The sequence below is a fragment of the Paroedura picta genome, chromosome 2 (assembly GCF_049243985.1).
Source record: "Paroedura picta isolate Pp20150507F chromosome 2, Ppicta_v3.0, whole genome shotgun sequence".
NCBI classification, from domain to species: Eukaryota; Metazoa; Chordata; class Lepidosauria; order Squamata; family Gekkonidae; genus Paroedura; species Paroedura picta.
The window spans coordinates 124,235,896-124,263,238 of record NC_135370.1 but is presented as its reverse complement, the minus strand read 5'-3'; the positions used below and the strand labels follow the sequence as shown (position 1 = coordinate 124,263,238).

The following is a 27,343-nucleotide window of genomic DNA, read 5'->3' as shown; positions in this document are numbered from 1 at the left end:
TCCCAAATGCACACTAGCACAAAGTGTTGGGTGCATTCCAAAAGGAATTATTATAGCAAAATTGAGATGTTTGCTCTTTTACAGTGGAGAATAGCAGGGTTTTGAACCCCTTGTTCATCATGCTGTTGTTCTCATTACAACTTCCCAGTGTTGAGATTATGATGAGCTGCTGCCTAGATCTTGTATTCAGCAACAGCTCTGTTTGTCTAGTCCCATGCCCACTGTGGCACTGGCTGCTCAAACAACATTTGCTATTGCCCTGAATTCACTTGCACTATACAATGGTGTTCAACGGCTGAATCATTCCTCGTTTTCATTCTATGTTTTAGAATTATAAAATACTTTATATTAACCACCAGCACTATTACTTCCTTTATGTCAAGAAAGATTATGAAATATCCAATAAATTGGAATCAACATTTTATCTACAGAGCGTCCCAAAATCTGGATGCCACGCAACCTCAGGCAAACCCTAATGAAGAAAGTGGGAGATACTGTAAATATTGTTATTCCTTTCCAGGTACGTGATTGGATCTATATGATCATAATACAATCTCTTCCTCCGGCTTTGTGATTCCTGATGGGCCTGGAAAATCCAGTAAGCCCTTGCAACTCTCCCGTTTCATTAATGTCTCTAGGGGAAATAACATTATTTCAAAATAAAAACTCATACAAAAGCGTGGCTCCATTGAAGTAAACAGGAAAACTGATGTACATTTCAGGTTACACTTGCATCTCCAGATTGGGCACTCTGTTTCTTAAACTTGTTCATCTTCTAGCTCCCCTGTCAATTTCCTAGCTCCATGCTTATGTTCTCTAAAATGATACAGATCTTAGAATCAACTGTAATGACTTTCAAGACAATGAATACACGACGATAAATGTTTCTCTCTTATTACATAGAAGTAAGTTTTCCCCCCCAGTGTAGTGATTGTTCTGAAAGGGTTCCCCAAAACACCAAGCAGTTGTGTACCTGGCCTATTTGGCCCCTGGAGGTGGATATTTTTTTTAACAACCCCTCCTTTTATTTATTTATTATGGGGCGGGGTCAAGTCACAATTGACTTATGGTGACCCTATAGGGTTTTCAAGACAAGAGCCATTTGGAGGTGGTTTGTCATTTCCTGCCTCCGCATCAGCCCTGCTTATATTATGACATTTGATGAGATCAGGCTGGGCTGGAGATAACCATGTCAGGGCCCCTCCTCTGTGATAAAATTATTTTCATTAATAATAATGAAATAAAATTAATAATAATAATGGACAGAAAATAGATTCAGGTGGGCAGCTGTGTTGGCCTGACTCAGCAGAACACAGTTCGGTCTTAAGGTGCGACTGGACCCAAACTTTGTACCTATAATCATGCCAGTAAAAAAAAGTCAAATCCCAACATGCTATTCCATCATGAGAGAGCAGTGTGGTGTAGTGGTTAAAGTGTCAGACTAGGATATGGGAAATCCAGGCTTGAATCCCCACTCAATGCCATGGAAGCTTGCAGGGTGAGCTTGGGCCAGTGACATTACTCTTGGGCGAGCCTTGACCTGGGTAGGCCCAGGATAGTCTGATCTCATCCACTCTTAGAAAATGAGCAGGGCCAACATGGAGGCAGCCATTGGCAAACCATCTCCAAATATATCTAGATGTATCATACTACTCATATTCTGAGCAGGCACTTGAGAAGGCTTCAGTTCTCCATTTTGAAGCCCCAAAAAATGACCATCCCAAACTTATACAAAGCATTTATGAGAGCTAAAGTGAAGAAAGACAGGAATGAATTAGAAATGTATGGAAAAGAGAGAAACTGAGGGTCATTCCGCTCAGCGCTAATGTTGCTGATGTCTAACTGTTGTGTAACGCAATTTTTTTAACATTATGCACAATGTCGTACACAATCCGCAACACTCCTGCAACACTCCCGCAAAAATCGCTTTGATGTAGTGCTTTTCAGGGAATTGTAAAAAGTCGATTCCCTCTAAAAAAACTGACTCCTGAGAACAACATGCAACACATCCGAAAAAGACATGTGCGTTCTCAATATAGCAGTAGGAAGAAGGTTCCTCTTTCGCTCCCACCCCCAAGCTTCCAGGAGATGGGGAAGGCTTTTTTTCCCTTCAAGTCGCCATAGCGACGAACACGCTAGCACGCGGCTGCTTTAACCAAAGTTACTGGACAACTAATGCAGCAGTGCCAAACAGAAAGCACCCTTCTTCAAATGTATTAAAACTTTCCAAGTGCCATCACCCACAGTCATTGCTCGAAAAAAAAAGGGTTTTTTAAATGGAAACACGTGTCTATGAATACACGCAAGCACAGCATGTTTTGTCCGATAAAGTAGCGATCCCCAACCTGTGGGCCACGGACCACATGTGGTCCTTCGACTAATTGGAGGTGGGCCCTGAAGGACACCTTCTCCCCCCCCCGGCCCTTGACTTCATCCCCCCCAGCCCTTTACAACACACTTCATTGTTGTGGGGTGTCTGTATCTTATTTTGAAGGAATGTTTAAACATTACCATAGCGATCAGAGAGTGTTAGGGCAGTGGTTGAGAGTAGAGGAGTAAACTACCCCCCCACCAGGCCTCAGTAAAAGGCGTTGAGTGGTCCCTGGTGAGTGGTCCCCGGCGTTGAGTGGTCCCCGGTGATAAAAAGGTTGGGGACCACTGCGATAAAGGAATGTTTTGGGAAGAGAAAGCAAAAGACGACTCTCTATGGAGCAATGGGTAAACACATATTCATTGCCGCTTGTATTTTCGTTTGTTTGTTTTTTAATTTAAAGGGAAAAGGGGGGTTGGGTGGCGCTAGGATATCGATTTCATTGGCTCTTCAGTTTGATTGACGGGCTGAGGCCGGCAGTAATGCCATAAATTTGTAGTGATTCAGGCAAGACCGGAAACTTGTGGGTAACAAAACAGCGTTAGTGGGAGAGCCCTTTTTCCGCTAGAAACGGCTGTGTGCATTATCAAGACCTGCCGCTATTAATAGTAGCACTTTATGATAGCGCTTACATTTGGCTACATTGGTGGTTGTGCAGAATGGCCCTGAGAGAAGGAAAGGTCGTTTTATCTTACTACAACATTCTAACATCTGGCTGAGCTATGTGCAAGGAAAGAGACAGAGAAAGGCTAGGCTATTGGAGAAAATGACCTGCAGGCTGACAATTATTGTTGCAGCTATCAGTGCTATCCATTAAGGACTTTTGCTTGAGTCTTGGATAAAAAGGAAGCTTTGCTGATCCTAGAGCTTTTTGCTATGCTCAGATGTCCCTGTGCCCCTAGTGGCTGCATCCAGAACTGCATATCTTTAAACCGCCCGTGGCGCCACGGGCGCCACGGACTATATAATTCGCTAAGAGGGGTAGAGGTGGGATTAGTCCGTGATGAGGAAGGGTCCGGATTGGACCCTTCCTCACGACAGACAATCGGAGGGACCAATCGGCAGAAGCTTTGCGCCTGCCGATTGGTCCCTCCGATTCCCAGCTCCAGGAATTGCGAGCTGCGCGCAGCGCGGCTCGCAGTTCCTCCCGGCCTGACGCGGCGAGAGGCGCAAAGCGCCTCTCGCCGCGTCAGGGCGCCGACGCAGGGAGCCCCCGGCAGTCGCGCAAAGCGCGGCTGCCAGGGGTTCCCTGCCTGGCGGGCTGACGCGGCGAGAGGCGCAAAGCGCCTCTCGCCGCATCAGCCCGCCACAAACCAAACAAGCTCGCAGCCGCCAACCAGCCTGCCGCCGACCAGCCCACCGCCGCTGCCAACCAGCCCGCCGCCGCCGCCGCCGACGACTTAGGTAGGACCTAGCGCCCGCTGCATTCCCCTGCAGCAGGCTTGATTACTAGTTTAAAATATAAGGGAAGGCATTTGGCTGGAGGCAGGATGAGGATGCTGGCTTCTTCAAGGACCCCTTCAAAGGCCTTCCTTAGGATGTGCCTGAGGCAGATTGCCCTTCCACCCCCTTGGCACACCACTGACATAAAAACAAATGCTATTTTCTTTCTCCTTATCTGGCTACTGGAGCTGTTATCACAGTGAATGATATATGAAATGTTGACGAGGATATAGTATAAACACTGACACGATACCCATAGGTAGGAATAGCACAATTCTATCCTTCATCATTTTTGTGGACTGGTTGTTAATTTACTTCTCTCCAAGAATTGTTCTATTGAATATTAGAACCGCAATTCAGCTCTAGGTGCATGCAATTTATCATGCACAACTGTGACAGTTTTGATGGAGATGTACATCCCTTGTCACAAAAATGTTTCCTGCCATTCCAAAGGGACCCAGCTGGGCATCTGCACCAGCTAGAGATGCACTAGACAATTTAAACTGGAGATTGGTCTTGATTGGAGGAGGACAATGAACAAAATGCAGACAAACCACCACACCTATTAATGTTTATCCATTTTAAACATTATTTAGAAACTGTATGGGAGCATTGATACAGTTAAGTCACAAGGGCTAAGCAGTAGTATGTCCTTCCACTGCAGCAATAACTGATTTCACAAATTCTTTGCTTTTTTTTGCTTTTCAAAATCATTTTTAAGATTATGCAATGAATCATAGAGTTGGAAGGTACCTCCTGGGTTATCTAGTCCAACCCCCTGCACTATGCAGGACACTAACAACCCTATCGCTCATCCACTGTAACCTGCCACCCCCTTAAGCCTTCACAGAATCAGCCTCTCCGTCAGATGGCTATCCAGCCTCTGTTTTAAAATTTCCAAAGTTGGATAACCCACCACCTCCTGGGGAAGCCTGTTGTTTACATATCTTATTTACAAATTCATAGAATGTCCAATTGCTGCTAATATTTCTCATTCTACTGGCTTTCAAGGTTTAAGATGAGGGAAGTACAAATATACACTTTTTAGTTTCTTTGTGAGTTTTATATTGTGAGTCATAGAATCATAGAATCATAAAATAATAAAGTTGGAAGGATGAACCTCATGGGTCATTTGGTCCAACCTCCTGCACTATGCAGGGCATTGTTGTATGCTCCTGACCCACATCTCACACACACACACAGAAACATACACACAGAGACACACACTCTGATATGGACTTTTACAAAATGGAAAGAAGAGTCCTCCTCTCATGCCTTCTAGTAATGCTTTCATAGCTGTGAAATGGGTTGTTTGGTTTCATTTGTCACAAAATAAAATTACTGGCTATTTGTCTTCTGCAGGGCAAACCCAGACCTCAAGTTACCTGGACAAAAGATGGCCAGCCATTAGACTCCAAGGAGGTGGCAGTTCGGAATAGTACCACAGATACAATCCTGTTTATCCGAAAAGCTGAACGTCACCATTCTGGAATATATGAAGTAGAGGTGCAGATTGAAAATATGAGTGATAAAGTTGCTATCACCATGCAGATTATGGGTAAGAAAGTACTGGAATTTCTTAGGAACTCCCCCTTTACTCTGTTACTCCAATACAACAATGAATTGCATGTTTAAAGCACTTCCAGGAGCATCCCCATGCTTCCTTGGAGAGATCAGCTCCACATGCAGGCTTTATACATATTTATATCTTACTTTTCTTCCACAATGGAGCTCAAGGCAATATGCATGCTGTTCCTGAGATGTTTCCTACCCAAACTTTGACCTAGATGCTTAGCTTCAACTAGATTGTTGTATCATGTGCCTTCCCAAGTATATCTTCGGAACATGGATTACTTTCTTCCACTGAAAAGAAAGTGTAACTTTCCCAGGAGTAGTTAATAACTGATTATTTGAAGAGTACGGCTTTCCCACTTTTTCTTTTGTCATTCTACTCCCATATCACTCTAGTTACTTTATCCCTTTATTTCTCCTTAATTTTTTGTGACTTTCGTTTTCAGTTTCTTTGTTTTTTCTCTTATTTCTGTTTCTTTTCAGGCCACTTTCCCCCTGATTCTTTCCTACAGGCCAATCTTGAGTCCCCTTTTTCCTTGTGGGTAATATTTCTGTGAGTTTTCTTTGTTTTTCCATCCCCCACACACACACTTTCAGCCCACTTTTGGTTGACTGGACTGGTGTCATCATCAAGCGGCTCCCTTTCCTCTCCCCACCCTGAAGATGAATAGTTTCATTTAAAAATTTACTTTATTTAGAAATGACACTAAAATATTAATATAATGCTGTAATGATAGGTCCCGAAGGTGCCCTGAATTCTTTTAAAAAGAAGAAGAAGCCCCTTCCCCTTTGGAGACATGCCTTTTTCCTTATATCTCCATGAAGGAAAGGGTTACAGACTACTTATTTTTAAGCAAGTTGGGAATTCAGAGAACCTATTATTACAGAGTATTTAGGTATGCTGATATTTTATTGTAGATATATTGGAATTAGCACACATGGAAATAAAAAGGGAATGCTGTGAAATCATGAAAGACAACACAACCCTCCCTTGGAAATCCTGACTATTTAACACAGATGCAAAAGAAAATAAACAGACTCCACAACAGTGAAAAGGCAAAGGGAGATCAAATGTAGATCAATTCCCAGGAAGCAGTAAATTGAACATGCAGAGAAGCCCTTAGGCTTAGGTCACTTCCTGATAGATGTTTACTTACTGAGGCATTAAGGATGCTGCAGTCCCTTTTGATGAGGGACACATGTGAGATGTGATAGCTTGGAAATTAATTATTTAACCTTCCAAGAAAAAGGATTTTAAAAACGTCCACCCTCTCATTAACAGCAGTTTATGCTGCCAAGTCACACTATTAAAAAATGTGCTTGAGAAAGAATTATAGTGAAAATTGGAAAGAGTCCCCAAGTCATAATGACCCAAGTCTGGCCTTCTTCTACATATTTTGGCCCATATGCCTAGATGCAGCAGTTCAATATTAAATCAGTCTGACGACCTCCAGGGCCCACAACGTGGCTCAGATTCTGTTCTAAGACTGAGACAGCTTATTTTTGTGTTGCCATTATTAGAAAGGGGAAACTGGCGGTCCTTAACTTTTTCCAGCACCTGCAAGTTGTTATCAGTTTGAATTCATGGATAGTCGAATGCACAGGAGCCTCCTAAGCCAAAAAGAAAACAAAAATAAAACCCTAACCCCTAAAAATAGAAAAGGTAGAATTGTTCCTGCTGTTTACAAAGTCATCCAGTGCTATGACTACCCAGCTTAAGCTTGCACTCAGCTTGTGCTTGTTCATATTGGCTCTTTCTATCCTGGCCTCTTGCCCTGATCTTTCCAGTGAGAGCTCTGAACATCCTCACCTGACTGTAGGCAGGGCTATGTGACTTCTCAACAACTTTCAGTCCTATTTATCATTATCTCCTTCTGTGTTGTAGAAGTGGGCTGAGGACATCTCCTTTGCAGTGGTCTTGCTCCTAAACCCTAGTTGAATGTGGTGCTTGTGGGAGCCAAGTTGTGGAATTTCAGCATGTGGAACAGTAACATATCTTGCCACAGGGCACACATCTTTGTTGTTATTACTAAAGGACTTAAACTTTTGAACAGCACAGCAGTTTGCAGAATTTAGCTATGAAATAACACTTTGCGGGGGAAGGGGAAAGGAAAAGTTTGTTGCTTTTAAATGACCAGTGGTGAACAACAAAGAAGCTAACATTTAGGGCCGTTCCGCACCAGGATCTATGTAGCAAATTGGTTGCCGAATGAAAAAACGCCATTTTAAATAGTGGAATTTGTCGTTATGCATACCTGCCTTTGTAGTGGAATCCAATTGCGTTTCTATCATTTCCCACAGGTTTCCGGTCTCGGCAAAAATCGCTAGCCAGGAAGCGATATTGCCAAGCTTTGTCCCGCCCCTGGCCATCAAGGAGAAAATGGGCGGCCGTTATCATGCTCCCAAAAAGCCCCTTTCCCTTTAAGGAAGGTTTAAAAAAAAAACACACACACACACACATTGCAACGAATCTGCGTTGATTCGTTGCAATGAAGAGACCCATCTAGCTAGCAGGTGGTGTTTGAGCTGCCGTTTCATCGTTGCCACGCTCCCCCCGAGTGAAAAAAAAATACCCCTCCCCGCACGGGCGTGATTTTCAGCCAGAAATACAGTGAAAAATAAAGGGAAAATAAACCAGCAAACAGGGCTGTGTGTTGCTTCGTGCTTAGTGACTTAAAACAGCTCTGGGGAGGGACTGCAGCCAGGGAAGCCTCGCTGGGTAAACGAAAGCTCGCCAGTGCATTGATCTCCGCTCGCTCCAAGAAAAAAAAATGGTGATCACTTCGCCGGAAGATCAGAGGAGAGAGCTAGGGGGAGGGACTTTGCAGAAAACGCAACAATGGTAACACACAGAACTTTCCCGCTAGTGTTGCAGATTGGTTGCAAGAGTGTAGCGCTTTCCGGAGGGTGAATCCACTTTTTGGTATTTCCCTGAAAGCGCTACAACGAAGCGCTTTTTGCGGATCGGTTTCAGGAGTGTTGCAGATTGTCGACGACGTTGTGCATAACAGCAAAACAGTAGCGATTTCAATTTGCAACCATTGTGCAATTTTGAACGAGTGCGGAATGGCCCTTATTATTAACCCATTTGCTTCAGAAGGCTTCAAAAAAATTAAGCCTCCCTTAAAGGAGAATTACTATATATGGTTGGCTACCACTAACTGTTTTATTTCACATTTATTAGGACCAGAACAGAAACAGAAGGAAATCTGTTCCTTGCCTGTGTTAAAGTAGATCTTTACCTCTAGATTTGTATGCAACCTTCAGATTTACATGATGAGTGTTTTTTGGCAGATAAGCCTGGCCCACCTCAGAATGTGAAGATTGTGGACGTATGGGGGTTCAATGTTGCACTGGAATGGAACCCCCCTCAAGATGATGGCAATGCTCAGATCACTGGGTACACAGTCCAGAAGGCAGATAAGAAAACAATGGTAAGAATCTATTAACCCACCACCGCAATGTAGGTAGGACTGGTGCTAGACTGCCTTGAGTTACCTAAGGGAAGAGTTACCTTTAAAAAAAAAAGTTCAAGTGAATGAAGACCTCTCCTATGTCACAATTTATGGGAGGTTTAATGGTAATTGTACAACAATGGTTAATTCCATTTTAGAAACAAAGCTTCATCTCGCCATGTAAAAGAGCAGCATCTATGAATAAAATGGCTTCCAACTCCTAAAGGTAGCTGTCCTAAAAATGCTGGTTATTGGGGTAGATCTAAGTCATCCATAAAAAGAATGAGAATTTTTCATCCCTTTGCCTTTTCCCCTAGAAGCCCCTGAATCTTGCTCCCCAGCTGAAGGTGAGGATCACTGGAAATAATAAGTCACACAGGGCTGCACCAAGAAGGGTTTTTCTACTTGTTCACCTTACTCCCTCCATGGCCCATGGCATATTATTCAAAAATCCCCAAAGTCTTACCAGTTTCTTGTGGAGGGGGGAGTGCAGCAAGAAGTGGAAGGTGATCGAATATTTTTCATGAGTTGTTTGAATCCAAGCCATTGTGGAATGTCTACCTGTCACTTTGAATTAGTCTTTGCTAACCAAAGTATCGTTATAGAGACTAAGTGTGATTACCTACCCAACTGTGCCATAAAAGACTTGAGAAGCAGTGTGGTGTGGTGTTTAAGAATGGTGGCTTCTAATCTGGAGAACCAGGTTTGATTCCCCGCTCCTCCACATGCAGCCAGCTAGGTGACTGCATTTCAGACATTCAGACTAGATATATCATTAGGGATGACGCGTTGAAATATATGTGTCTTCTGACAATGGATTCTTTCATTTCAGGAATGGTATACTGTGTTTGATCACTATCGACGGACAAATTGTGTTGTATCAGACTTGATCATGGGAAATGAATACTATTTCCGCATCTTCAGTGACAATCTATGTGGACTGAGTGAAAATGCTGCAACAACCAAAAATTCTGCCTACATAAAGAAAACAGGTAAATTATATGAAATAATTGGTATTTGACATAAAATAACTTTTTTTAACAAATTGTTTTAATGTCAAATATTCACTAATTATTTCATGGGTGCTCAAATATTAATCAAATACTTGATATCTATGTTTGTGACAGAATATTTTTTTACTGGGTGTTTTTTTTCCTGGGTGGCACATCCAAAAAACAAGGTCATCTTTTAAAAATCCATGTGCTGTGTGAATGTGAGTGTTAGACTTCCTTAAAATTTCAGTACATTTGAGCAAGTAATTTCAAACATTTTAAATCATGCTTAGCTGAACAAGACTAAGACTTATACTTCTTTTCGGTTATTCCTATCCCCATTTAAACTACAGGCACAGATTATAAGCATCCAAGCTACAAAGAGCATGACTTCTCTGAAGCACCCAAATTCACTCACCCGCTACCAGACCGCTCTGTGATTGCTGGATACAATGCTACACTCAGCTGTGCAGTAAGAGGAAGTCCAAAGGTATAAATTACTTCTTCTTTCTGCATGTGTACAATGGAACAGGGGTGAAAAATCCAGACCAGCTAAGAGGGGTGGAGAACTTAATTTCTTCTGGTTATAAGCAGTGCAGTTCTATACAGTTCCTCCAGCCTAAGCTCACAGAAGTCAGTATTGCAGAGCGGATTAAATAAAGGAGTAAGGGCTGTCGGGGAGGAGTTAGGGCAGGCCCTGTCCAGGATAAAAAATCAGAGGGGCCAATCAGGAGCCCTGTCCATCCAGGGCTGAGCAGCCAATGGGGAGGCGTGCAAAGCACGCCTCCCCATTAGCTGCTCCGCCTGGCCGGCGACTCAGTGCAGTCTGGCAGACCGCGCCGTCAGTCCTCCAGCCGGGGTGCTCCTCCTACTGCTTCTCCTGGCCACTGGAGCGGCCTCGCCGCATCGTAGACGCAGCGAGGCCACTCCTGCGGCCGGGAGAACCGCCGCATATGGTCCGGCATCGGGTGGGGGGCTTCCCAGCTTCTACCGGCCGCAGGAGCTGCCTCGCCGCATCGTAGACACATCGAGGCCGCTCCTGCAGCTGGCAGAAGCCCCGGGCATACTCCGGGGGGGGGTTGGGGCCCTCTCTGCCTTCTCCCGGCCGCAGGAGCGCCTGTCCACCTTTACCGGCCGCAGAAGCAGCCTCAACGCATCGGCAACGTGTCGAGGCTGCTCCTGTGGCCGGGAGAAGCCCCATCCACCGTCCAGTCTTGGGTGGGTGGCTGTCAGCCTTCTCCCAGCCGCAAGAGCGGCATCGCCAATTCTCCGGCTTCGGAGAGCCGATCTCCACACACCCCCCCCCCCCGGGAAGCCTTCACCCTGCAAAGGCTTCCCCGGGGCCGGGGGCCTAGCACTCATTTTATTTTACTTTAAAATGGGCTTTATTCCTAGTATGCTATATAGTATAAATTATATCATTAATTACATTTTTATTGAAATAATGGAATAGAAATATTTTCACAAGCATGGTGAACATACAGGAAAGCAAACATCTTTATGCGCCCTCTTGCACAGCTGGTACTGAGTTTTGGGCTGGGTTGTCATCAATATGCAGATAAATCCCAGCTCTATCTCCTCATGGACGGACGAGATCCCCCCTGGATTCATTCGCCAGATGTTTGGAAGTCGTAGTTGGTTAGAGCTGGAGAACTGAAGCAATAATACAATAGAAACCATGGAACACATTACATAAACTGAATTTTACAATCAGAATATTGAGGCACAAACAATGCTAGACAAGAATCCAGCTTCAACATTATGGGATGTGGGGGAAAATAGACACGTTGCATGTCTTGCTTGAAAAGGCCAATAAAAGGCAGGAAAATGCAGGGGTAGTATATGGATAGACATTCCTATAGTCCTTTGGGAATACTGGGAAACAGGTCACAGGAAGGGGAGAATGTTTGGATAAGTACAGGTCGCTTTTATTATGCTTTGAAGATTGGGTTGCAAGTACTCTTCAGCTGAAACAATGAAGTTTTGATTTAATTAACTGGCTTCATTCACCTTTAAACTGAACTTCACAAAGCATTGGAACAAAGGTTTTTCTGAGCATTAATAAGGTCCTTAAATTTTTTTAAACCTTTGAAGGAGTCAATATTATTATTTTATTTCCCATTGGAACTGAAGTGTCTACAAACACTAAATCCTGAAAACATCCATCCTTTAATTTATGTTTTATGTTTTTATTTATTCAGCCAAAAATCTTTTGGTTCAAAAATAAAATGGATCTTTCTGGAGATGCCAAGTATCGCATGTTCAGTAAGCATGGAGTACTGACCCTGGAAATCCGAAAGCCCAGCCCCTTTGATGCAGGCCTTTACACCTGCAAAGCGGTGAATGAAAGTGGAGAAGCGGAAATTGAATGCCGACTTGATGTCAGAAGTAAGGAAGATCATGTATATGTCATAATTTCTAAAAACTAAACAAAGTGTCTCTTCAATTTAAGTGGACTCCTTGTAAAGAAGTTTAAATAACTAACAGGGCTGGTTAAGCAGATCTTCTGAGGCCAACCAATACCTTGTGTTTCTTCATGTCTGTGAATAAAAATGTATGGTGTAACCACATTATAAACACAATGGGCTCCTTAGTTGAGTTGTAAACTCCAGCACTAAACTTCCTGAGAGTTTTTTAATCTGTCCAGTGACTTATCTCAGAAATCTGCTTAGACAACTTTAGTTAGAAGAAAAATCAGTGAGTTGCCCAGTGTCTGAAAACCATTTTCTTGTGGTCATTTTCAGATGGTTAATTTTGGCAATTCTGTGTGCACACTATTTGCATACAGCTTTAGTACTTGTAAATACTTTCCTTTAACATTCTGGGGTACCATTAATATACCACAAAGCTATAACTGCATGGGGAAAATCACCTGCTGGTGCATTCACACAAAATGGTGACCATGTATATTGCATGCCCCTGTTCTGTGCAACTGCAGCACAAGGGCCTTGTGTTACATTATAATCAATGCACTCTTTTTGGTATTGCTTTTAAAATACCTTTTGTTTCTTGCAGTTCCACAATAGAATCCCATTCTAATGGTTGCCAGCAAGTCTAGGTAAGGAAGCAATTCTCTAAAAATAAGAGGCAGATAATTCAGTGAGATGGCAAGGATACACATGGATATTCAAAGGGAAGCATAGATGTTGGGGGGAGAGGTACCTCCTTAATAGAGGAAGGCTTTAAGCTGTTTATAAAACATCTGCTAACTAGCCTCTGAAGGCAGGGTTCCTTGGAAAGGCAACTATGCTAGGGTGGGGGAGGGGGCTTTCAAGTAAAGAGGAAGGAGTTCAGCCCCTTTGTGAATTACTCTAAGATGGCCCATTAGAATTAAGTAAATTAAAATATAAGCTTAATTATACAGAAATTAAACATTTGCTACAGTGACTGAAAAATCTGCCTTAACTTATTCAATCCTCTGTTTGTCTTTCAGATGATGCTCTGATTATAGAAAGTGTTTAGATGATAACCTTAGTTGATTTAATTATCTGCTAGCCTTTATGAGCATTTAAAAATAAGCATGCACAAGGAAGAGACTATGAAGGTGCAAGATAAGATCAAGAAAACACTGCAAGTCAAAATTATGTCCTCTGATCAAAAAAACTGTTGACACCCTGCTCAAAAAAGACACTTATGTAAATGAATCTCTAATTTGCACACCCTTCTTCATAATTCCCAACGAAGGGGTCCTGTCTACACACTTGATTTGTACACATATGCTTCAACATTCATGTGAACACAGTGGTGTGTCTATGAGGAGTCACTGGACTGAAGTGATAGGTTCCTTCAGATATGTTCCTCCTGGAGACCCATTTATACAGCATCAAAACATGGGAACTAGTGGATGCAAGTCGAGCTAGACTTTTCATTCAAAAGATGTATGATTTAATCCACTGGGAGCAGGAAAGCAACCTGAGAATTCTGATTTTCTTGGTTGTTATGAGTGAGGTTATTTTTAGTAATGTCCAGCTGTTTCTTCTTATTTGGATACACTTTTTAAAACAAAAAATAACTGAAAGATTACATAGGAGTATCAAATTTTGAGCAACCTTTGTTTTTCTAACAATCGGACAGAGAAAAGGGTCGGGGGAAAAAGAACTATTTGGTTTCCCATACACATATTATCCATTGCTCCTAAATTGGTTAAGAGTCATGACGACTGTAGTGAAATAGATTCATAGTGGTTTTTCTCTTGTTCTTCACTCACTCTCAGTTTTGGAGCATTTAAAAATATACTTGTTTCATCGCACACACCTTTGGCACTACTGAGTTTTTGAGAGATATTATAATAAAAATGTATTAAAATCTGCATGTGTCTGTGTTTTCTTCATTGCAGAAGACTAGCAGTTGGATCCAGCTGGTCTGTCCCACTGGCACCAGCATGTTCCTATGACTCTTGTAGCCACAGAAGCTGGCACCACCAAACTAAAAGTCCTAGATGCAGAGAGTTTGAGACAAGATAGGTAAAGAGTAATAATCTTTAGTGGAAAAGGTCATAAAATGTAAAACACATTAAATTGCATACAATTTGGACATTGATAGAGGACACTTAGTACAACATTCATGAAAGACTGCCGATGTACCTGCCTGAGAGGATTAATATGTATTAATTATTATTTATACACATTTATATATTGAAAAATAGATATCCACAAAGATGACTTTTTGAGGCTTTAATGGGGAAATTATTGTTACTCTAAAACAGGCTTTCTCAGCCAGGGTTTTGTGAAGCCCTGGGGTTTCTTGACGGTCCTGGATGGGCTTCTTGAATGGGTGGGAATTAATTCATTTTAATATATTTTCTAAATGTGTTACATTTGTTGTGATATGACTATATATGGCCATGTTGACTAGCTCCCCCTCCCAAAATGGCTGATGGGCCTGGAGGGAGTGGAAAGGGATGGGGCCTGGGTGGGTGTATACTCAGCTATGTTTCTCAACCATATTCTGTATAATTGTGCCACTTCTAGGGTTTCTCAAAGACTGAAGAATGTTTCAGGGGTTTCTCAGTGTTAAAAACGTTCAGAAAAGCTGCTCTAAAATGTACCTTGCTACCAAACAAAAAGCAAGTGGCCCTTCTCAGAATTAGTAGAAGGAAATGTAATTTTTTTACTTCTTCCTAAAATATGAGAACATAAAATCTAAAAGCAATCCACAAACAGAACCATCATTCCACTCATTATGGACAATGTTGCATATTCCATTCAACAAGTTCTGGTACTTGTGGGAGTGAAAGTTTGCAGAATGACCCACACAGCTATTGCTCTTGCTGCATGAATCTGGAGAAACTGGAGATGAAGATAAGGCTGAAGTTCAGGGAGAAAGTGATTTTTAGTTTACAAATGGAATCAGAGAACCCTCCACTAGGCAGTGTCCAGTGGTCACGTAATGGAGGGTGCACAAGCATGCTGCATGACTTTCCAAGGAACCTGTGATAACCCTGTCTAGATTGCTGTGTCCCATGTGTTAATGAAGTGTTGACTTGCAGAAAACCACTTTCTCTTGGCAGAGCTCAAAGCTCTTCCTGGGCATCAACACTTAACATGCCATGTGGTGGCCATAGCCCTGAACAATAATGCAAGAATTTTTGCCTTAGAGATTCTCCTACTCCTAGGTGCATCACATCTCCAACCTAAAGGACAGAAAAATGCTCATTCAGTATAAATGGATATAAAAATCAAATAGCCCTAAGAACACTAAAGAAACACAGCAGCCTTTCAAATGCCAAAGTGGATTGCTATTCTTTTATAAGTAACCATCTGGATAATAGCATAAAAGTAGTGACAGCCTGACTCTCCTTGGTCCCTCCCTCCTCCTTCTCTCTGACAGAGACACACTCCTTCCCCCTACTTCCCCTTCCACTCCCCCTCCTTCCCTCTTGCTTCCCCCACCTCCTCCCCCTCCCTTTCTCTCTCTTAAACATAATCATGCACACTCAGACTCCTTCCCCCCTCTCCCCTCCCTCCTTACCTCTTGTGGCAGGAGGGGCTGTGTGGGTGGCACTCCAGCCCTTGGCGGCTTTGTGGGTTCTGCCTCGGCCTGTGGTGGCTGCACAGGAGGCAACCCAACCTCCTCCACCTGCATGGGTGTCAACTTGGCCTCCTCTGGCTGCACGGGCAGCAACTCAGCCTGTGGTGGCTGCATGGGTGGCCCCCTGACCCCCAGTGGTTTTGCAGGTGCCACCTTGGCCTGCAGAGGCTCTGTGGGCAGTGATCCAGCCTCTTCTGGCTGCGTGGGCAGTGCCCCAGCTCCTGGCAGCTTTGCAGTCATCGCCTTGTCCTCCTCCGTCAGCCATCTCCTCTTCTGGAACACTCACTGGGGCGTTTCAGGGGCACACCAGAAGAAATGTTCCACATTAAAAAAATCTAAATTATAGTGACTATTCTCCCCAAATCACTGTGAAGAAGACCAGCTCAAATTAAAATGCAGACCCCATGGAATTGTTCTAGTTCCCCGACCCATGACCCCTGCTTTAATCACATTCAGAGTTCTTGATGGCTTACTTTCAACTAGAGAGCACAAAAAAATGCCCCAGGAGCAGAAATAGGCATGAGAGTAGGAGACAGTGTCACATATTCCATCCCCACACCCTTTGCTGTTGCCCTGGTGTTCTCTAGACAAATCAAATATCCCGCTTCAGTGGGAGACCTCCAAGGCTCTGGCTGCTGCCAAGTAAAACGAAGGAAGAGTTCAGGAAAATTGGCAGTGCATTGTTGGAATAATAACCAACCAAAAAGAGAACCAAAACACAATTCAACCTCAGTAGGCAAGTTAAGAACCTGAAGGTTGAGCTACAAGAATAATTTTAATTTATTACAATAAAGTATACAAGCTAAAAATTAAAAACATCAATAATTCACAATTGTATACCATATATAATTTCACAACTACACATGGAACTGAGACCAAATGCATTTCAACCCAAAAACCAGGAGAAAGAAGCACATGCACCTAACAGACAGCTGGAGCTGTGCTTCCGAGGAGTAAAAGTCTGACCCAGGAGCTAGTACAGAGTGGGAAAGATGGGGAGGGGAAGGTGGTAGGAATGCTTTTGTTGTGCCTTCCCTCAAAGGATTGTACTGAACACAAACACACAGCCCTGACTCAGGCTTTCAGGGGGCTGCAGTGTGTGTTGTTTTCAGATGTCCAGGCACAACACTCAAACATGCCCAACAATTTCATGCCACACCAAATCAAGCACAAATAGAGTGTCCATTCCCTTTGAACTACATAAAAGTAATTATCCCTTCCTCACTTGACATTACACTGCTTCACACTGGCATAATGTTTCTGTTGATTTTCTTTGTCCTGCCAAACTCATCCCTCTCCCAGCCCACTATTCAATGATTGGACTCTCGTCATAATCAAATAATTCACTCTCCTTTCCCCTAACCTGAAGATATATTTTAAAGGCACTAAAATATCAACATAGCATTGCAATAATAGGTTCAGAAGGTTTGCTGAATTTCTAGATTTCATTTAAACAAAAGTCTCCAGTTCTTTCCCTTGAGGAGATGTCTTTTCCCTGTTAACCTTCAAGAGGCAAGGACATAGAGGCTGACTTCTTTGTTTATACGAAAGCTGGGAATTGAGAGATGACGCTAACCTATCATTACAATGCTAAATAGATACATCGATATTTTAATGCCTTAAAAATGCAGCCATTATATCAATAGGTAGATATAGATGTAAGCATGTGCAAAAAAAATTAAAGGGGGGCAACTTAGCCACCACCAATAATGACAGCACCCACTTTTGAAAAGCGTGATTATTTGAGTCACGTATAGGTGAGGAGAGCTGACTCCTCAGGTGTGAAAACGCAGAGGGAAGGCAGATGTGTGGAAGAATAGTGCGCAAACCAATTCCAATGCTTATGAATTGAATGAAAATCAGGATAAGTAGAGCATGTGAAGTTCCAGGATGGCAAGCTTCACCCTCGCTGAATTCCGAAAGGCTGCTTGTGAGTAAATATGTAGGTAAACATAGAAATTTAGAAACTTTGAAATCTTAATAATAAATGGCGAAAAGTCTGTGCATAACAATAAGCCACATTTACCATATTGTGGAACAGAATATTCTTAAAGCGTTTCTCAAACAAGTAATGTTCAGCCTCCTTTAAAACTCACAAAACAAGTAGGTCCTAATAAAAAGGTATGATCTCATCTGTTGCTGATTTTTGCTGGCCAACATCAACATGGTTACAAGATTATTGTCTTCAGTATTTTAAGGGAGCAACTTGAATAATTCTGGAAATAGCTTTACCGATTTCTCTTAAGTGCCACACAAAGTACACACATCTATTTTAGGACAACAAAGTAGTCAAATAACAGGTCCTCACTTATACAAAGTATACAGAGTTCGTCATAAGCACTGTGTCCTAAAATGGCATGAACTGGAAAGGTGGAGAGCTATCTATGTGTAGAGTATGTCAATCAATTTCTGGTGATAAGCAAAGAGGATGCCAGTACTTAAAGTCCTAAAATAACTGGATCATTTCAGATAACCAAGCAGCAAACATCCAACAAACCATAGCTAAAAATACTGCACTGCAGGGGAAAAGAGATCTAATAGAGGCGACTAGTGTCCAAGAAGAAAACTAACCCATGTTCAATGAAAGAGATGAGCTGACAACACATAGAAAAGGGGTCAAAAGTAGTTTCTCTTGCTTAGTTGGTAAAGAGTCTGAGATACAAATCAATAGTTAGAATATATCCTTACACTATCCTTATACGCCCGCGGCGCCGCGGGCACCGCGGACTAAATAAAGCGCTAACTGCTTTGTGGGAGGAGTTAGGGCGGGATTAGTCCATGATGAGGAAGGGGCCTGATTGGCCCCTTCCTCCGGACAGACCATCGGCCGGGCCAATCGGAAGGCACGTAGCGCCTGCCGATTGGCCCGGCCGATTCCCGCCCTTCCGACAAGGAAGCAACTGCGAGTCGCGCAGAGCGTGGCTCGCAGTTGCTTCCTTGCCGGTGGCCTGACGCAAAGCGCCTCCCGACACGTCAGGCCGCCGACCCAGGGAGCCCCCGACTGCACTCCGCCCAACTGCCGGGGGCTCCCTAACCTAGCGCCCCGCTGTATTAGTTGCAGCAGGCTTGATTACTAGCGATAATGATAATGCAGCTTACCATATCTACCATGATTAAAAAGTCATACCTCACCTTTCTACAAGGTGAGGCAGTTTGCCTTACAAAATAGAAGAGGAAAGAAAAGAATGAAGCCTTTTAAAACGCTGTCCATGGTGATGCTTTGAGAAGGAAGCACTTATCAATATCAATATAGAATCCTATATAAAAGAAAAAAGATTGCAAGTTTACTTGCCCTCATTTCAGTGATACCCTGCCATTCAACACCGTTTTATTGTCCTGAGAACTTAATGGTAAACAAAACATTTATTGATTTATTTACAACTTCATGGATAAGTGCCTGAAAACCAGCCATGTATACACAACCCAGACAGCCTCTGGAGGATGTGTTTGTGATCAGTTATGTATACGCTCTCTGTGAACTCCAAGCTTGAAGAACAGCACTGTTTCATTTGAAGGAATAGCGGAAGATCTTAGGACACAGCTTTCTCAAGTTTCCAGGCACAATTAATGGTGCCCACCAACAATGCCCTAAGTGACTAGAAGCCATGGCTTGAAGGACTGCCTATTGTCCAGTCTGCCACTTAAGACCTGCCTCATAAACCCTGTCCTCTGTGCCCCTGCAGTCCAAGGAGAGGCCAGCATCATGCAGGGAAAGGGCTTTTAAAATTATCTATTTATTCATCTGAACCACTGTGCTGCCTTTTCACCCAATTAGGGTCCCCAAGGCAGTAAACATTTAAGCATGTCATACTTAAAAAACCATTTACAATATATACAAAAATATTTCTAAAAATTAAATAAAATATAACATAAACACAAATAAGAATAAACCACAAACCACAAACACATAAACAGTGAGCGAACAACAAACAAAACAAAAGTCAGTGCTTGTGGGCTGAAGGATTTTCGGAACATAGGAAGGACATAGGAAGGATTTTATGAATTTAGGTAGATTATGAGTGGGTGGGCCGGAAGGATGTGTCTGTCTCTGGTGGCCCTTCCTTGCATACCTTGGAGATTTTTGGTGGGGGGATCACTTGGGTATGAAACTGGGGTCACTGTGGGTGGACAGGTAGTTGTGAGTTCCTGCATTGTGCAGGGGGATGTACTAGAAGACCCTGGGGATCCCTTCCAATTCTATGATTCTACGATTCTAGGATTATAGGCTTAATCTCCATGGAGAGTGCCAAAGTTTTAGAGCTACAACCAGTTAGGCCCTTTTTAAAATTGTCACCATCTAGCCTTTACTTAGGTTGTGTCCACACCCTTGAGGCTCACTTGGTGCCTATATATTTTTTTTCTTTTAGGCACCTGACCAAAACATTTTTTGTTCATTCAGGCTTTTAATTAAGGAATAGCTCTTTTAATACTACTTTAGTCTGGAAGCCTATTTTGTCAGTGGGCTCTTTTTATGGATTACATTTTTATGCTAGACTGGGTTTTTACTGCTGGATTTTGATTAATATTTTTAATGTTCTTATTTTTTATTTTGTAAGCCATCTTCAGCACTGAAGTAATGAGGACCCAGTTTAATAAAAACTAATATAGAGAGGTAGACAATCTAAATGTGCTACAGCTGATCTCTTCTGAACAATAATTGGGTCATTTTACCCGCATCTCTGGAAATATCGGCCCTAATGTACTTCTGTATTTTCACTCACTCAGCCTTCCATCCTTCCAAGGTCAGTAAAATGAGTACCCAGCTTGCTGGGGGGTAAACGGTAATGACTGGGGAAGGCAGTGGCAAACCACCCCGTATTGAGTCTGCCAAGAAAACGCTAGAGGGCATCACCCCAAGGGTCAGACATGACCAGGTACTTGCGCAGGGGATACCTTTACCTTTAATAGTAAAGCAAGGATTTGGGGGGGGGGGAATTGTGCACTTTGTATCTAAAATAAACAACATTGAAATATTATATTTTGTCTCTGAACTATTAATCCAACATTCAGCATGCAATAAATCAATTTCACAGCTGTTTTATAAATTAATTTTATAACTCGCTTAATGTGTTTTTAGCATTACTTCAATTTAGGTCACCTGTCCAGCAAGCACCACTATTAGAGATCAAACCACAAGACTCAACGATGGTTTAATGGTAGTTTATTTTCACATTGAGACAACTGTACACTTTTCTATAAATAGATGTGGTACTGAAATATTTACATCTCTCCACTCATGCTTAGTACAGTCCACTGATTAGCCACACAGACCAAGCTGCATGGAAAACAGGCCCCGTAATTTCTGAAGGCAGTTGCCAAGCATCTATTTCAGCTTATATCATACCCTGATATCTGTTAAATGCTCTACAGTTTATTACACACCATAGATCCTTTCCCTTTGTGTACCCTAATGCTTTTTTAACGTTAGAGTCCAGGACAGTCCGTGAAAAATAGAAGACATTTTGAACATTAATTTTTTAGCCAACTAAAAAATAAAGGGTCAAACTTTACCTGGAAGGGCAGTTTCATTGCACAGTAGCACGGTTTTTGCAAAAATCTTTGATATACATGTACAGTTTAACAGAAGCAGTGGCTAGAAGGAGACCTGGAACAAGGATATAAGTGCTATTGACTCAAACTTCTGCATCTTCACAACAGTTTTCATAACCTGATGTATTTCTGATATTATACTACAGAGGGCTCTCCAGACAACCGGACCTTATGTAAGTATGCCAATATGATTTAACCATAACACAATATTATTTTCTAATCACTTTTTTTGGTCTTTCCTCACAACGCTATACGCTTATCATGAAGAGTTCTAGCTACTACTATGAGCATATGCTAATGAACTGGAATGTTAGCAAAATATTAGTCTCCCACTTAAAATAATATGTACAGTACATGCATGCCAGTTTTTAAAGGATCACCTAAAACTTCCTGCTCCTTGATTCCTAGCCATTCCTCTGAAAATGCAGCGATTAAATAGTGTTAGCATTGACTTTTAATGCTCAGAGAACAGGCTGAAAGAACTGAAGGAAAAAAGGGGCCATGTTGTGAGACTTCCATGTTAGGAGGGCAGATATAAAGAAAGAAAATAATGATTTAAATAAAAACATTAAATAACAGCAACAAAAGATAACTCAGGCAATGCTCTGAGCCTTTTCTATTGTACACATAACTGAAAACTTGAAAGCTCAAGGAATATGGAACAATGGTACCCATGAAAATAAAAAAATGGAATCTCACATGAAGAAGCAAATTCCACAGGATTGGCAGGAACAGAGCATATACTGTTCTAGAAGGGATGCTGACCAAAATGCTATGGAAGGGCAGTTTCAGTACAGGATGTTAAATCTGATTCTTCTAAGGGAACTTGCAGAGTAATAAATAAAGCAAGTTTTCATTAGAGATGGTTATATGAGCTCCAGTAACATGAACAGAAAGGGAAGTATTACACTCCACAGTATTTCCCAGTGATGAGGATCAGCTGGACACGGGACGAGGTGGTTTACTTTTGCTTTCTGCCTCTTTTCCACGAACTGCAGCCACATAAGAGAAGAGACACAATACGGAGTAGCAGATCTCATGAGCCTAGAAGGTATTAGAAAAGGAGATAATGAGACCCTAGAACTACATTTTTTATTTATGTTGATGATTCATTAGATATCCTTAACTTCTCATGGAAATATAAAAGGCTCTTGTGGATATGATATACTGTCTTAGTGTGGATAACACATCCATCACCAGGAGCTGTAGGGATAAGGAATTCATCCAGCTGCAGATCTGAATAAATTGAGGGTGAAGGCAGATGTAACATGTGTGCTCTGCTGCCTAGAACAATTTTGCTACTGTTTGTAATTAGCAATGATTAAATGTTTAAAAGACTAAATGTGCATCTGTCATGGGGGGGACTGAGAAAATAGGAATCTTGCATGAAGCATAATAGGAGGGACATGACTAAATGCTGAAGCAGTGTTTCATTTGTTTATGTGCACATCTCTCATTTCGATTGCAAATCTAGGAATATATACCATAACTAAAGGCCCTGCTGGCAATCTCATTTGTATTACATCTGTCTCCAATCCAAGTAGATGATTTAAATGAGCAAAATGTAGGCACTAGTAACATAAGAAGCTTAATTCATCTGTTAGGTGATCTCCCTATATGGTCTCCCAAAAGGCCAAAAATTAGACATTTTTCTACATGACCTCGTATCTAATTACTAATTCAGAGAGGGGGATTAAATATCAGCTATAGATCCATTAGTAATATATACTTTCAAAATGACATATAAAAGATCTATTTCTTACACTTGATAACATTACAAATGCTAATCCAAACATTATATCACTTCCCTAAATGTTCTTCTCCATGATGCTTTTCTAAATATATATTTTTAAATATGCACTTTAAAATATTATTATGTATATTATGCATGAAGATCCAAATTGGCTAACTAGTGTTCTATTTAACCGTAGTGTAAAGAACTCTCATGACAAACTTGAACCAATTCAGAGCCCCTGAACCAATGTTCAGGGAAGGCACCTTCTCAGAACATTTACTGGACTTTTGTCCAGTTCAGTTTGGCTGTTTGGGCTATTTAAACATAACAGCTGGGAAGGGTGCGTCCACCTGTCAACTGCAGGCCATTTAACCTGTCTGTTTCACTTGGAAACTGAGGGGAAGCAAAATGGTGAAATGATTCGGAGTCATTTTAGCCTAACAGTGTACTGGCATATCTGCCCCACTATTAAGCTGAAATGGTTTGCAGCCTGGTAAGTACACCCATCACCTTTTAGGTGTAACTGGCTACACGCCATTTAACTATCCATTTTGCTGCACCCCACTTTAAAGCAGTGGGAAGTGAAACTAATGTATTAAATGGCTGCCATTCATTTAACCCTTCCTGGGGGATTCCCCCCTTTCTCCTGGTCACAGCAGGCCATGGCCAGGAGAAAAAGAGTCCAAACTGGTCAGTCGGGGAAAATTCTGTCTCAGTTTAGTATATGGCCCTGAACCCCAAACTAAACTGGGATTTTTAAATTCATGCCCATCCCTAGTGAGAGAACTACAAACCTTTGAAAATAACTTCAAGTAGTGCAGATGACTCACCATTGGCGTCTTGTACTTGTGGATCACCACTTCTTTAGTTTCAGGAACTAAAACCGGACGGGCAAGAGACAAAACAAAAAGTTCAAAAAACGAGAGGAAAAAATGACTAGCATAGTACAATGTTCCCAAAGGTGAAGGGAAGGGAGATGTATGAACAGCCACAGGAAGAAGGCGCTTTACTAATACAATTTTCTTTCTATCAATACATTGCGTAACAGTATGCATTACAAAAATAATTCAAAGCAGAATTTAGGAGAAGATCATTAATAACTTAAATCTCTCATAAAGACTCATCTGTTGCTTTGCTATTTATTCTGGTTTCATAAAATATTCCAAAGTAAAATATTTAGCAAGTGCCAAACTGTAGAGTGCCAACACTTCTGTTCATTGACTTGCCAGTATATTTCTCTCACATTCTCAGTTTCAGAGCTTCACTGTGCAACAACAATGGCTTCCCAAAAAGAATACCTATGAACTCTTTACAGCTAAGCTAGTAAAGTATCACTTAGACAATAATAAACATTCTGTTTCCTGCAGCTCGAGAAAGCAGGTAATAACCAAGGAAAGGATTAATTGCTCAAGTTTCCAAAATCTAAAGCTTGAGTATCAATAAGCATTTCTGGTTTGCATAGACCAGGACTCTCAACAACCACAAAATATCGGAGAACAATCAAAATACAATTTGCAATTTTTTGTGTTGAAAAGTCATAGTAAACATCTCAGAATTTCTAACAAAGACAATATAAGGAAGATTTTTCAAAATAAAGCCATATTGGTTGCATAGGAATATAGTTGGAGGAAGGACAAACATCTTATGAACCACAATACCTCCTAATTGGGGAGGGGAATCTATGAATAAGTGAAGACAATATAAATTCTTATAGGAAAGCACATCTGGCAAATATATATACACACACTGAGGCATGCCAATAAGTTTCCAGTTTGAAACAATACAGCTATAACTTTGAACCAAGGTACTAAAACAGCAGCATCTCTGGATAAGTCCAAGGAAAATTCACTCTATTTTAAAACATGTCCATGCCTATGAGACACTGACTTATGATCCCAGTGACCCAAGTTAAAGAACAAACTCTCTCTAAACTACTTCACTAACTGGAATCAAATAGTCTGATAACAAGCAACCCCATTTTACCATCAAACAATTCAAAATGAAGCAAACACACACCAGAGTGGAGTAACTATAACACAACTTCAGGTTCATATGGTACCTTGAAAGACAAGATTAGTCAGAATAGAGTGGGATCATGAGGCAGGTAAGCTGAAAAGTGTCAAAGACCCTAGCCCTCATATACAAACTTAGAAAGGGGCCATCATGTTCCCTGAAGTCAACTTCTGCCCAGCTCAGGGACTCTACTTACAGCCTTTCGGGTAGGAAATATAATGTTGAAATGGGAAGAAAAGAACTGTAAGATTTTAAACAGATTAAAAAATCCAAATGATTGGTACAAAGTATTTTTTTAAGGATAGGAAAAGGGGATATCTTTCAGCTACGAATGAAAATATTTCTGACATCATAAAATTGGAAGTAAATAAGAAAACAAGTGCCATCGTGCAGCCTCATGCCCTGTGAAGCAGAATAAGGACTATGAAAGAACTGGGATCGGGGAAACACTTTACCTGCTGGAGAATGAAGGTTTTCATAGCAGCGACAGTGAAGGGGCCACAAAAAAGAAAAGCACAAGTACATAGCAGTAACTCAAATTCCAGAGCTAAAGGCCTAATATTCCTGCTCCCCTCACAGCCTTCCCCACAGCCTATCCCTGGGTCCTAGGATTCCACCTCCAACTTCCAATTGGTTGCACTGGCTCTGTGCCAGGTGAGTGCGCTATATTAGTTCTGTACAAGAATTTTTACAAAATCACCACCAACATTACAGCATAAGGACATTGAAAGATAAAGTTTAATCAACAAATCTTATGGTGTAACCTCATTATGTTAATTATAACTCTTTGAACAGACATTTGAAACTAAAATTCTTCCTATATAGAAGGAAGCAAAGAACAGGATTTGACAAAGATAAATTGCTGCATAACAACTCTTCCCCAGAATGAGAATCTGGCATTTTCCAGACTTTAGCTGTCTTCTAAGTTCCAATGACTGCGCTATCGGTTTGATCACTGCACATTTTCTTTGTTTTCTTTGTTCCATCTGTTCACATTCACATTGTAGATTGATCGAGATGAGATCAATCAAGGTATCTGAAGAAGCAAGCAGTGACTCAAGAAAGCTCATGCCCTACCACAAACTTTATTAGGCTTTAAGGTGCTACTGGACTCTTGCTCTTTTCTGCTGCTATAACTTGGGTTGGTTTTCTGCTTTTTAATATATGCACTGAAGTGTTGCAGTACTTCAGCAGCTTCAAGGCTGCTTTCATTTAAGTATGGAAAGGACTGCATCTGCAGTACTTTGGATCCATACAGCACCTCTTTTAAACTTCCATCCAGCATCTATGTGTGCTTAAGTTAGCAGGACACAGGTCCATAGCTTCCTTGAGACAACCAAGCCACTAACTATCTAAAATCTAAACATAATAATAAAACTATTAAAATATCCTATGCCCAGTGATGGAGCTGGCCCCAGACTAACCCATGCAGCACTAGCTGTCCCAAGAGCTCATTAGGGGGAGGGGTGAAAGCAGCCCCAGCTCAAGCAGCCTGAGGAAACAGAGAGCCATACTGGCAACACCATGGCATACTCTGATGATATCAGCACCAAGTGCAAATTGCCCCACACTATTTAATCAGGTCTGCAGGGCCTGCAAGACAAAGCTGTTCAACCAGGCCTATGGTCGAGGCCCAGAATACCATCCATCCATTGAACAGCTGGCCTCACCACCAGGAGGAGGAAGAGGAATTCGAAAATCGGCCCCCTCCTAGAGAACACCCTAGGTATTTTTAGAAGGCTGATTGTGTCAGAGTGATTATCTGAAGTTTATTTTATGGATGTTACCTGCCCTGAGCATCTGGAAGGGCAGGTTACAAATAAAAAAATATTATTATTACAAGTACTACTATATTTAAAATGGCAGCCAGGAGCATGCCACTACCACCAGCCCCCAGGCCAGTGTGGGCCCCAGCCAGGGCATAAGACGCACCACCCTAGCCAGCCCGCCAGCCCAGCAAGGCAAAGGCTGGTAAAGGGTGGATTGGGAGGCCAACAAAAGGAGAGGGAAGAAAGGGCATTTACCGTACAGCAGCCCTAGATCGCAGGTATGGCACAAGATGATGGAAGGCAAGACGATCACACTGGGGAATGTCTGTGAGAGGGCTTGGGAGCGTGAGTGGACAGAGAGGGCAGCATCTGGAAATCCCATTTATTATTATTATTAATTATTTATTGAACTT

The 27,343-nt window shown here is 41.9% G+C and overlaps 2 protein-coding genes across 36 annotated transcripts in view; one reads left to right on the top strand and one right to left on the bottom strand.

The window, feature by feature from the left end:
- Window positions 1-14,142, top strand: part of MYBPC3 (myosin binding protein C3) — a 70,243-nt gene extending 56,101 nt beyond the window's left edge. Inside the window, exons 27-34 of the mRNA XM_077322437.1 lie at window positions 432-520; window positions 5,177-5,372; window positions 8,681-8,820; window positions 9,674-9,833; window positions 10,187-10,323; window positions 12,035-12,221; window positions 12,849-12,891; window positions 13,267-14,142. Of these exons, the coding sequence (XP_077178552.1) occupies window positions 432-520; window positions 5,177-5,372; window positions 8,681-8,820; window positions 9,674-9,833; window positions 10,187-10,323; window positions 12,035-12,221; window positions 12,849-12,859 (920 nt within the window). The 3' untranslated portion in view covers window positions 12,860-12,891; window positions 13,267-14,142. The remainder of the gene's footprint in view (window positions 1-431; window positions 521-5,176; window positions 5,373-8,680; window positions 8,821-9,673; window positions 9,834-10,186; window positions 10,324-12,034; window positions 12,222-12,848; window positions 12,892-13,266) is intronic.
- A 6,865-nt stretch (window positions 14,143-21,007) lies between these two features.
- Window positions 21,008-27,343, bottom strand: part of MADD (MAP kinase activating death domain) — an 89,289-nt gene continuing 82,953 nt past the window's right edge. For all 35 annotated transcript variants that reach the window (XM_077322399.1, XM_077322426.1, XM_077322408.1 and 32 more), the window contains 2 exons: window positions 23,979-24,025; window positions 21,008-22,457 (listed from right to left, as the gene is read on the bottom strand). In XM_077322399.1, the coding sequence (XP_077178514.1) occupies window positions 22,350-22,457; window positions 23,979-24,025 (155 nt within the window). In that variant the 3' untranslated portion in view covers window positions 21,008-22,349. The remainder of the gene's footprint in view (window positions 22,458-23,978; window positions 24,026-27,343) is intronic.